This window comes from Caloenas nicobarica, chromosome 32 (assembly GCF_036013445.1).
Source record: "Caloenas nicobarica isolate bCalNic1 chromosome 32, bCalNic1.hap1, whole genome shotgun sequence".
Lineage (NCBI taxonomy): Eukaryota > Metazoa > Chordata > Aves > Columbiformes > Columbidae > Caloenas > Caloenas nicobarica.
In genome coordinates this window covers 823,839-836,378 of record NC_088276.1, presented here as the reverse complement: position 1 = coordinate 836,378, position 12,540 = coordinate 823,839, and the positions used below count along the sequence as shown (strand labels likewise).

Genomic DNA, 12,540 nt, shown 5'->3' with positions numbered 1-12,540 from the left:
AAACACTAGGGAAGTAAATAATATGGCCCCTGACGAGTTGCATGCTCAAGATCGAAATGTGCATATAGCTTGTGGACATCAATCAGCTTATACTGCACGTGCAAGGAACACGGCTCACAATCAAACCCCTTTGCTATTATAGACTTGTAAAATATGCGTACATCTTTGTGCTGCTTGTACTCAGGTACATTTAAGGGCATTATGTAGGCCATGGGGAAAGATAAAACAGGGTCAGTGGGCCTTGCATACCTGTCAGGCTGATTATATCGACCCCCTGCCCCCATCTACAGGGTGGCAATATGTACACACTGCTGTGGATACAGTGTCAGGACTAACTACCGGGGAAATGGAATTATTCACACCAATGGATTGTAAAGTGGGACTGCAGCCTATTGACCTGGAAGTAAAAATTCATATAACTGCAGAGGATGCTGCACAGTTCTGTACCCTGACTTCTCCTCTTATGTTACATCCTTCGTTAATATCACATTCTTGAGTTCTTATATTTCAGGTATCTTCAGTGAACACCTGTGTTTTATCTAGAGGTGACAGTATTGGAACAATGTTATTGGTGCCACAGACCCAAGGTCTAACTGAAGTCCAATCTGAAAAAGTGCAGGCCACGACTTTCCAATCTGTGTGGGCAATTAACCCACACCAGGTTGTTAAACCCAGAGTGATACAGCCCCAGGTTCCAGTATAAGTTGGGAAACGAACTGTTAGAGAGCAGTGTAGGGGAAAGGGACCTGGGGGTCCTGGGGACAGCAGGATGACCATGAGCCAGCACTGGGCCCTTGTGGCCAGGAAGGCCAATGGGACCTGGGGGGTTTAGAAGGGGGGTGGTCAGTAGGTCAGAGAGGTTCTCCTGCCCCTCTACTCTGCCCTTGAAAAAAGGGTTTAGTTCAGATACTACCAGGATATACTTGGGGAACATATGTGTATATTTATAATATATACAACTATGGCACCCTGAGAATGCCCAGTCTGGGAAGCTAAGCAGGGTTGGGCCCAGTTAGTGCTTGGATGGGTGACCAGCCTGGAACACCGGGTGCTGTGGGCTGAGCCAGCACTGGCTCCTGATCTCGGAAGCTAAGCAGGGTCGGGCCCAGTTAGTACTTGGATGGGAGACCAGCTGGGAACACGGGGTGCTGTGGGCTGAGCCAGCACTGGGCCCTTGTGGCCAATGGGACCTGGGGGGATTAGAAGGGGGGTGGTCAGTAGGTCAGAGAGGTTCTCCTCCCCCTCTCCTCTGCCCTGGTGAGACCGCATCTGGAATATTGTGTCCAGTTCTGAGCCCCTCAGTTCCAGAAGGACAGGGAACTGCTGGAGAGAGTCCAGCACAGAGCCACAAAGATGATGGAGAGGAGCATCTCCCATATGAGGAAAAGCTGAGGGAGCTGGGGCTCTTGAGCTTGGAGAAGAGGAGACTAAGGGCTGACCTCATTCATGGTGATCAATATGGAAAGGGGCGGTGTCACGAGGATGGAGCCAGGCTCTTCTGGGTGACAACCAATGATAGGACAAGGGCAATGGGTGCAAGCTGGGACATAGGAGGTTCCACTTAAATATGAGAAGAAACTTCTTCCCGGTGAGGGTGCCAGAGCCTGGAACAGGCTGCCCAGGGAGGCTGTGGAGTCTCCTCTGCAGACATTCCAACCTGCCTGGATGCCTTCTGTGTAACCTCACCTGGGTGTTCCTGCTCCGGCGGGGGGATTGGAGTGGATAATCTTTTGAGGTCCCTTCCAATCCCTGACAATCTTTGATTGTGTGATTCTGTGAAGGGAAACTATCTACTGATAATGCCTGGCTGAATTACTCATTTAATTCCTTGACAAGATGAGTGGGACACCTGATTCAAAGCAGTATTGTAGAGATATGTTTTTCCCTTTTTCTGTGTATGTTTATTGTGTGCCCCTGTAAATTGTTCTGTGCTACACCTCACAAACCCAAATGAACATCTCTGGCTTTGCTATCCCCAGCAGGAGCTGTCTCTTGAGTGAGGGGGTGGAATGTGTGGGAATAATGCAAGAATGGGAAGGAGGAGAACTGTAAATACGCTCAAGCGACTGCAGCTGGGGTGTAGAAAAACACATAAATCACCAGTAGAACCTCTGTGTTTAAACACCAGGCCTGTGAAAAGAGTCATAAAGACACCTTATCGTACATCCTTGAGATTCCTGCAGGCAAAGATCAAAGCAGTGTGGTAAACTGTGCCCGTGTGAAGCCCTACATGAAATTAGCAGGCTGGTTGATCTTCTACCGGGGCTGAATTCTGCAATGCCCGCGTCCCCAGTTGTCTGACCTTTACCCAGGAGCTTAAGTGCTGTTTCAGGGATCCCCTGGTAGCAAGGTATCAAAAATAAATTTGCTCTCGGCAATTGCATTTGTGGCCTCTGGTTGTTCTTGTGACCTGCCTGCGTTGGCTCACACAGACAGGACAGACTGCAATGGTTGGGGTCCTTCCCCAAACTTCCCATTGTAAGTCCTATGCAATCCAAAAATATTCTTCCCCTGCGTCGCATAATGTGTCCTACACCCCCAGGCAACAATTCTCCTAGTCCAAGTGATGATCCAGAGAGTTGCTCTCAGTGACTCCTCTTGATGGGTTTCACTCCTGGACAATGAGGCTGATGGCTCTCCCAGGGTGGCCCTGGGACAAGATGTTCATTCCCCAGAGCCTGTAATTTGGGTTCCGACTTCCCACTGAGCCTCTGTGCTCTTCTTGGTTTTGGAGGTGGGCTCTTGATGAGCTGGTGGCTCCCCAGTGATGGGGCTGAAAGCAGCTGGGACAGGGTATTAACAGAGTTACTTCTCCTGCCATTGTTAGTGTCTTCTTCGTGTGTGCAGATAAGCTTCTTATCACTTAACACAATCCAACAAGAACATAAATCTCCTGAGGTATCTCTGTCTGGAGGCTACATACATATGCATTGGTATTATCTAACATATGATAGCAGATCACTGGGATTGCTGTCCAGAAATGCCTCATGATTAGGGGAAAAGCTGTGCTCTTGTACGGGCAACAGCTTCATTCAGGGCCAGTATCACAGCCTTGTTTCTAAGACTGTAGATGAATGGATTTAAGAATGGGTACAGGATGGTGTTCAGCAACACTACAATGCTGTTAGTCTCCAAGGAAATATGTTCTGAAGGACATGCATAGAGAACAATACAGCTCCCATATGCAATTGCCAAGGTGGTGAGATGAGAAGAACATACAGAAAAAGCTTTTTTCCTCCCAGATGCTGCTGGAAGATGTAGAATACAGAAAAGGATGCACATGTAAAATGTCAGAGTTAAACATAAGGAACCCAGAATGACAAATGATATGAAAACAGAGTCTATTTTCCAAAGCAGGCTGGTGTCAGAGCAGGACAGTTTGAATAAGGGGGAGTTGTCACAGAAAAAGTGATGGATCTCATTTGAGCCACAGAAAGTCAGCTGCGAGAGGATGACCAGGCGGTAACTCAAGAGTGTGAAGCCTGTGACCCAAGTAGCAACAACCAGGTGGATGCAGAGCTGAGGCTTCATGATGGCAGCATAATGCAAAGGTTGGCAGATGGCAACATAGCGGTCAAAGGACATGACAACTAGTAGAACAAACTCTGTACAGCCCAGGGCAAAATAGAAATAGGATTGGGCAAAGCAGCTGCTTAGCGAGATTGTTCTCCTACCAGAACCCAGGATCACAACCAACTTGATGCTTGTGGAGGATGTAAACCAGATTTCCACAAAGGCCAGATTGCCAATGAAAAAGTACATGGGGGTTTGAAGGCGGTGATCTGCATACACGAGGAAAATGATGGTAGCGTTCCCCATCACTGTTGTCAGGTATATGAGCAGAAAGACCAGAGAGAGTATGAGGTGTAGTCTTTGATCAAGCCCTGAGAAACCCTCTAGGATGAACTCAGTAACTGCAGTTCCATTTTCTGAGCCCACGTTGAATTTCGGTTCGTCAGGCCGAGACAGGAACATGGCAAAAACCAAGTGTGATAATTCCACAGTCTGGGTGAAAGGCTCCCCAAAACTCTCTGCTTCTTTCCTTTCTTGCAGTCTTCCTATAGTACACAGATAGAGGACTTCAAGCACTTCTCATACCCTGATTTTTCGGTATCAAATTTCATTTGGAGTTCTGAGAATCCGTTGTCTGCTTTTTACCTTTTTCAAACACTCATAAAGAATTCTTCCTTCATAACACGGATTTTAAAGTCTGTTAGCGATTTTATCCCATTCCTGGCAAATTCCAAATGTACACAGCTCTTTTCCAAACATCTGTCACACCTATGTGCCTAAGTCATCTCTTTTATTTCACAAATGCCAAACTATCATATCAAATCAAATCAAATCAAATCAAATCAAATCAAATCAAATCAAATGTATGCTGAAAGCTTTTCTTTCTACTTTTGAGTACTTGCCTTTTTGGACTAGGAATCCCTGAGTATCTTGATTTCAGAATAAGCAGTATCAAGCATCTCTTTCATAATCCCGTGCTTTCTTCCACAGCTTTGTGCTCTCTGTTTCTTCAGAACTCATCTTCTTTAGTTATGGTTCCACACAGTCTCATCTGACATCCATCTGCACCGAAATGCAGTTACTTCCAAACAGTTGCTCATTGCTATTACTATCAAATGTCCTGACCTAAACGCAGACCAGGAGAATAGTGACTGGAAGAGATCTGTAACTTTTCTTTTGCGTGCCAGCTATAGGTTGGGAGGACCCAGCCTTGAGAGTTTTCTCCTCTCTCCATTGATTATACAGGGAGCCTTGGGACAACAAATTCTCATAGGCACCTATTGTGAAGCAGGTGAAACTCACTATTCAAGTCTCACATCTCCGATTCCTTAAGTTATTTTGTTTTTTAAATCAAACTACACATCTAGGAGAAAGAAGGACAAAAAAAAATCCCACATATACAATAAAGACTGGTGTTTTTCCCTTCATCTTTCCATTTGTTTTCAGGCATAGAAAGGAGTAGAGCAGATGGCTCCAAAAAAAAGAATAATTCAAAACGCAAGGGGAGAAGAGAGAGAGGAGGAGATGGTGGGTTTGAGGTGGTGAAACAAAGTTGTGTGGGTGTGCAAGCAGAGCTCTTCAGTCATTAGTCACCTGGGTGGTCCAAGGACTTTCCCATCTCATTGTCCGCAGAGACAACAACAGAAAGTGGTCTGAGACAACAGATCAACTTGAAACCAAGTGATTGAGTTCAGTCAACCTCCTTCAATATCATCCACCTCCAAAATAAGCAAAAAATTAGTCACCTTCAAATTAAATGTTGGCCTGACTCGTGTGGGATTTCTCCAGGTGGGATTCCAGACAGTGCTGGAGACAGGCAGATCCTGCTGTGCCTGGGCCTGTTTCCTGTGCGTAAAGGTAGTTTTTAACATCCTGGGTGAAGAACCTGACTGTTTCAGAGATCTCTGTAGCAGTTTCTGCTGCAAAACTGAATAAAATTGAGTAACAGTAATTACTTAACTTGCTTGCACATGCCAGAGAGGATGTGCAGGACAACAGGCTGGCTGAATTGTAAGAACTCAGCAGAACTGTTGTACAGGGAGCCTCACTTGATCCACTTGAAGACACTCTTGCAAAGATCCTTGCAAAGGAGTCTCTTCCAATCTATGGTATTTCATAATTCAATTAATCTTTTCCTCAGAGAGCTCTTCAAAGAATAGGCAAGGAAGTAAAAGAGACAGAGGGAAAGAAGTAGAGATATAAAATGTGCCAATACAAATTGAGAAGATCCTCTGAACAGTGTTTCCCAACTCAAACCATTGGTAGGCAATGTATTTTGGGAAATGGCTGCATAAAAACATTCACATAGAGATACAGTGTTTAATTAGCTTGCTGACACTTGCCCATGGTACTGTCAAAACAAACAAACTAACTAACTAACTGACTATGAAGAGTTTCATGAAAATTGGTTTAAAAATACTGGCAGTTGTGGAAAGGAAGACTTTTTCAGCTATTGCTTAGAAGTCTTTTCTGCAGAGGGCTCAACTATTTCCTAAAATCTACGTTCAGGGGTTGATTCAGTTGTTTGCACAGAGGTGGCCACTGCCTCCAACATACCCTGGGGTAGCTGAAGCACCATGTGGGACTGGGAAAAGTCTCCCAGGACCTATGGGAGCTGTTCTGGAGCACAAGCTGTTAGGCATGAGCTGAGGTAGGGGAACTTAGGGGTGGTGCAGGGCTGCTGGGTGGGCTGAGCAGGGTCCGCAGCAGCACAGCAGCCCGTTGTGTCCCGTTGGATGCTGCTGTGAGGTCACTTCTGTCACAGAAACTGACTGACCAGCAGCGGGAAGGCAAATACTCAGAGGTCATGAGGGCCATCAGAAAGCTGCTCCCTAGATGATGACAGATTTGGGAATGTCAAGGGGAACTGGGACAAGAGAGATTGGAGATTTGGGGGAGGAAAGAATGGCTTGGCCAACAGAGGTGAAAGATTTGGAGGGTTTCAGGTAACAGTGATGCCGCTGTGACACTGACTGTGAAAACATTCATGTTAGGCCCTTACCTGTGTTCTAAGCAGTAATCTTAAACTCTAACCTTACCCCTAAATGCTAGTCCCCACCCTGACAGTAATGCACTACTTTAAACCCAAACCTCAAAATTTACCTCTAAGCCAAATCCCAAACCCATAACCCCTTATTGTTAGTGTTTCCTTTTTACTCACTTTAACCCCTACCCTGTATCCCTAGCCTTAAGATACCAGCCTTAACCTTAGGCCTCACCACAACCCTAAAAAAAACCCCTAACTCACAAAGCTAGCCCGTACCCTTAACACTAACCACGCACCTAAGCAGATTACCAGATGCCTAAATCCTAACCCTGAACAGCGAGCTCTAATCCCTAATCCCTAAATTGAACACCTCATCCTCAGAGCTCTCATTCCCGTGCTCAACCCCCATCACCTCCAACCCCTCTCCCTACCCTACTTCAGCAATTTTGCCCCTTGGGGCAACCCAGAGTAATTCTGGAGCAGCCACGGGGCATCTGAAGAGGGATGTGAGGTTACAGGTACCTGACCAGCTGTCAAGCCCAAGGAGGAGATGGGCAGGATTGCTGGGATGAGGTCTATGGTGCTTCAGAGACTCATGGGCATGTGAGAGGCACATGGCTGTGATGGTGGCTGTGAGGTCACTTCCACCTGAGTACCTGATAGGCCAGCTTCAGGCACATGACTGGTCTATGTGTGTATCATTGAAGCTGTGCCTAAGGAACTGATAAGCCACCAACATGCATGTAGGTTGAATGCTGTTTGCAAAGTCTCTGCTGCCCTAGCACCTTGCAGGACTGGCATGGAGATGCACCTGGCAGTCAGAGAAAGATCACCAGCAGGTGCATGGGCTTGGAGGGTGACAATCATTTTACTTTTATCTGCAGCAGGCACATGCCTTTAGTCTTGTCCAGGAAGCTGAAAGGTCAACAGCAGGCGTGTGGCTTGGAAGATCATGGTGAGGATACTTCTTTCTGGTCAGCTGAGAGACCACGAGCAGGCGGATGGGCTGGGTCAGACACCTTAAGGGTGGATTCTGAGATCATGGAACTTTGCTTGATAATGGGAAAGAGCAGAAGAAAGAGAGAAACTGCTGCAAAGTGCTGCTTGGAATGTGGAGACGGGGCATGAGGAGATAAAAATGTCACTTGAAGGTTGCACTGTGGTGCAAGAGGTCACCCAGAGGGAGTATGCGATCAGCCCATGGCTTTGTGTTTCACGGAACAGCCAGGGAGGGTGGAAAGACATAGGTGAAGCATGGAAATGCCATGGCGAGAGCAAGGCGGGGAAGAGATGGGTGTCTACAGCCATGGGGAGAGAGGGGCAGGTGTGGGACAGCGTAAGACAGTCAGAGGTGGAGGTGGCCAAGGGCTCTGGTAGGGCTGGAAGGCACCCACAGAACAGAGATCTCTGTCCACTTGGCCATGGCAGTTGTCTCTGCCACAGACCTGTGAGGAGACAAGTCCTCATGGCACAGGGGCCTCATTGCAGCCCCACAGGGAGGTGTCAGGCTGTTGTTCTTCACTCAGCATCACACCCGCATCCCACTGCCCCAGGAAGAGCCACGCAGGAGGGACAGGATCTGCCTTCCCAGGGGCTGGGCTGAGGGCTTGGCCTTTCTGCCTCATAAATCGAACCAAAGTTTTTCTCAGCATCAGAACTGTCTGTACGTGACCTTTGCCTATCTGCCATCATGGCCTCCAAGTATCTGCTCTAACGACTCCATCAGGAGGGTTTGTTGGTAATTGCCGTCAGTTGGGCCAATTAACGCTCCCAGACACTTTGGCATTTGCTTCTGACTTTACGTTCTTGAGAGGTTTTTTCAGTCTCCTCTCAGTATCTGAGGTTCATGGACTCAGCACCAAATGCACCATGGGGCTCATAAAAGTGGAGAAAGCCCTAAGGATCTGTGTGTCTACCATGATTTTTGAAAAGTCTTCAAGACTTGTACAGTAAATTAGAGAGGTTTTAGAAGTCCAGTTGAAGATTTCTATAAGCATTTAATAATTTTTATTTTCATATTCAAGGATTTTTTCATTATTTTTCAGTTTATGGAAGAGGTGATACCAGCATTTTCTAATTGATATTGATCCAGACTGTCTCCTAAGGAGGTCTGGACAGATTGGAAAAGTAGTCCCTTGAGGTCTGACACTGTGTGGACAACCTTGCTCCTCACCTCCCAACACCACTATTTCTGTCATCGCACATCTGGGAGTTACATCACTTTTCCTTACATCAGACTTCTCCACTGAAGGCTGCAACTGGATGTTCAAGCCCCATTCCACAAATTTCCACCTGCTCTCATTAGAGAACTGGCTGCAAACAGGCACAGAAAGGTTTTTCTTGGTTTTGAACACACAAATTCAAATGTGATTAGATCATCAAAAAGATAAAACACAGGCCTCAGCTCTATGCCAAGTCCAAGCTGGCTCCAGTGAGTTCCACCTTCCAGAAGGGAGAACCATGCAATAAATGTTTTTGAGAGATAGATAGGAAATTAGAAACACAATTAAAAGACATGGTGAATTTCTTCAGGCCAGGAGGAAATAACTGGAATGTGAGGGAGATGAAACACACGGAGTAAGAGATACAGTACTGGTGATGCAAAACAAGGAAAAATCAATATTTCTTCTCCTGCTGTTAATACACATCCTGAAAAATTCTCAGTTAGAAATCATGGGAAAAGCTCAGACATTTTACTGAATGTACTCAATCATTTAAGTTGATTTAAAGGTTCTCATAAGATTTGAAATTTCTCAGGATTGCCGTCACTGTCCAACCATGAGCACAGAACCTGCAGGAGACCAGAGGCCCTTGGGAGGTGCAGGCGGAGTTCCATCTGAACTGGGGGGGCCACCAGTGATGCCACTGAAGTCCCAGAGGACCTGGACAATGGCATCCAAACTATCAAACTTGAGTACAAACGGAGAAAACCTGAGACCATTGGGGAAAAAGTAACTGATGATAGTTGTGAACTGGGGAAGAGAGTCGGGCAGAGAAAGGGAGGGATCAAGGTGGACTGTGGAAGAAGCAGCCTGTGGAAGAGTGGGGAGGAGAGGGATTCGAGGGACCAGCTGCCCGTGGGGAGGTGGCTGGTCAGTGCTGGTCTGGCCAAACCCCCTGCCTCATCACCATGGTCTGTCCTGCTTATTCGACTGGTTTCAGTTGGGGTAGAGTTACTTATCTTCATAGTCACTTGTATGGGGCTGTGTGTTAAATCTGTGATGGAAACAGTGTTGATCACACCCCAGTATTTCAGTCATTGCTGAGGAGTGCTTGCACAGTATCAAGGTCTTTTAAGCTTCTCACACTGAGAAGTGAGAGGAGGCAGGGGGTGTCCAAGAAATTGAGAGGAGACGCAGCTGGGACAGCTGACCCCAACTGACCAAAGGGGTCTTCCATACCGTATGTAGTCATGCTCAGCAATAAAATCTGGGAGGAGAAGGGAGGGGAGAACACTCAGAGTGACGGCGTTTGTCTTCCCAAGTAACTGCTATGTGTGATGGAGCCCTGATTTTCTGGAGATGGCTGAACACCCACCTGCAAACGCAAAGCAGCGGGTGAATTCCTCATTTTTCTTTGATTGCACACACAGCTTTTGGTTTACCTATTAAACTCTCTCTTTTGGGTACCGCTGGCTGCTGCTCCCTCATTTTCCTCCTCTTATCACTTTCCTCCTCTTTATCTCAATCCACGAGTTTTCTTTTACTTTTGTTATCCTTCCCCCCATCCTGCTGTGGGGGAGTGAGCGACCGACTGTGTGGTGCTGAGCAGATGACCAGGGTTAAACTACGACATTTCTTAAAGTCCCCTCCTGGCTATTTGCTGTGTGAGTTGGTTCACTGTTGTGTGTGGTTTTGGTCAATTCTAAGTGAGGGTAGCAAGGAGGAGGAGGACACCAGGATGTGAAGACACCCAGGGTTGGAATGGCCAAATGGGTAATATCTCTGAGTCTGGGCAAACACAAAGCCCAGGTCCACAGCTGGGGGAACACAGGAGCGTGTGAGACAGTGCATAAGTTCTGCCCAGGATGTACGGACCACTCGTGCAACCTTCACACCAGAGCAGTCTGAGAGGGGGAACAGGACAGGGTCAGATGTGTTGCTCATGGTTGTGTAAGTGCTGCTGTTGGTGTGGTGGCTGTGAAGGTGCTGTTGCCTGTTGGAGCTGGTCTGTATCAGACTGTCTGTGTTTGTCTTTGTTTCCCTGCAGATACCTGCATTTAGTGCTTTCCCTTTGATGACTCCACCTTGGGCCATGTCTCACTCTGTGGGGTCCTGTCACTGCCCACCTCAGGCACAGCCGGTCCGCGTGTGTCTCATGGGCTCTCCGGGCAGCTCCTGATTCCTCTCCTGGAGGATTGTCCTCTGCCCCATCATGCACTGGGACGGTGCATATCTCAGTGACCATTCACCATCTCCACTGTCAACAGACAACAAGGGATGTGTCCTGCTGCATCCTGCTGTTGCCCTTGCCCATGGATCAAGTGAAACAGCAGCCCCAATTCGCAGGTGTCAGAGAGGGAACGACCACTGAGTTGCCCACGGGCAGCCCCAAGGCCACTAGGGCTGCTCCTCCATGGGGCAGCATTTGCCTCCTGGACCCTCCTGCGTCCTGGGGCTGCTCCCCCAGCTCCAGAGGAGTGTGAAGAGGTGGGACCTGAGACAAATTGGTTTCTGCTGCTTCATTTATTGAGTTTATCAAAAACTAAGGAGCGCATATACATATGTACATGAGGTCTTTGGTTGAAGAAAAGACACGCAGGAGGCCAAGGATTATATTATTACAGCCATGAACCAAGAAACAAAGCCCAGCAAAAGCACTATGGAAAAATATAGACACATAAGAAGAAAAGTTAGTCCTAGCTATTTCTCTTGCAGCTCTAGTGACATAGTGTGAACCTTAGTAACCTAAAGCAGTGAGTATTGAAATATTTTCCTCAGGGCATCCTTGAGCTCCTTGTTCCTCATGCTGTAGATGAGGGGGTTCACTGCTGGAGGCACCACTGAGTACAGAACAGACACCACCAGGTCCAGGATGGGGGAGGAGATGGAGGGGGGCTTCAGGTGGGCAAATATGGCAGTGCTGACAAACAGGGAGACCACGGCCAGGTGAGGGAGGCACGTGGAAAAGGCTTTGTGCCGTCCCTGCTCAGAGGGGATCCTCAGCACGGCCCTCAAGATCTGCACATAGGACAGCATGATGAAAATAAAACATCCCAAAACCAGAAAACCAAGGAAAGCAAGAAGCCAAATTTCCCTGAGGTAGGAGTGTGAGCAGGAGAGCTTGAGGATCTGGGGGATTTCACAGAAGAACTGGTCCAGGGCATTGCCCTTGCACAGTGGCAGTGAAAATGTATTGGCCGTGTGCAGCAGAGCATTGAGAAACCCACTGGCCCAGGCAGCTGCTGCCATGTGGACACAAGCTCTGCTGCCCAGGAGGGTCCCATAGTGCAGGGGTTTGCAGATGGCAACGTAGCGGTCGTAGGACATGACAGTGAGGAGACAATACCCTCCTACTGCCAAGAAGGCCAATGAAAAGAGCTGTGCAGCACATCCTATGTAGGAGATGGCCCTGGTGTCCCATAAAGAATTTGCCATGGATTTGGGGACAATGGTGGAGATGCAGCCCAGGTCGAGAAGGGCGAGGTTGAGGAGGAAGAAGTACATGGGGGTGTGGAGGTGCTGGTCACAGGCTATGGTGGTGATGATGAGGCCGTTGCCCAGGAGGGCAGCCAGGTAGATGCCCAGGAAGAGCCAGAAGTGCAAGAGCTGCAGTTCCCGTTTGTCTGAGAATGCCAGGAGGAGGAACTGGGTGATGGAGCTGCTGTTGGACATTTGCTCTGCCTGTGAACATGAGGACCTGTCACAGGAGGAAAAGACAGTGACAAGTTAGAGGAGCCTTCTCTGAGAAAAATAAACATGCCATTTCTCACGGAAAACCTCATCCTTGATGGAGGCTTGTGTCAGCTAATTCTCCTTTTCCACCAAATTGCAAACACGGGTCATCACAGCTTAAAATGCAGCTTGGGCACCTAGTTTCCA

At 47.8% G+C, this 12,540-nt stretch overlaps 1 protein-coding gene and 1 pseudogene across 1 annotated transcript; both read right to left on the bottom strand.

Moving 5' to 3' along the window:
• Positions 1–2,991: 2,991 nt before the first annotated feature.
• On the bottom strand, positions 2,992–4,124 carry LOC136000346 (olfactory receptor 6E1-like; annotated as a pseudogene).
• Positions 4,125–11,406: 7,282 nt separating this feature from the next.
• On the bottom strand, positions 11,407–11,988 carry LOC136000284 (olfactory receptor 14J1-like). Its single transcript, XM_065654062.1, has one exon. The coding sequence runs from the start codon at positions 11,986–11,988 to the stop codon at positions 11,407–11,409; it is 582 nt and encodes a 193-aa protein (XP_065510134.1).
• Between the last annotated feature and the right edge of the window lie 552 nt (positions 11,989–12,540).

What these genes read in the sequence shown, in the direction of transcription:
- LOC136000284 (XM_065654062.1), bottom strand. Translation starts at nt 11,988, where the DNA reads ATGTCCTACGACCGCTACGTTGCCATCTGCAAACCCCTGCACTATGGG.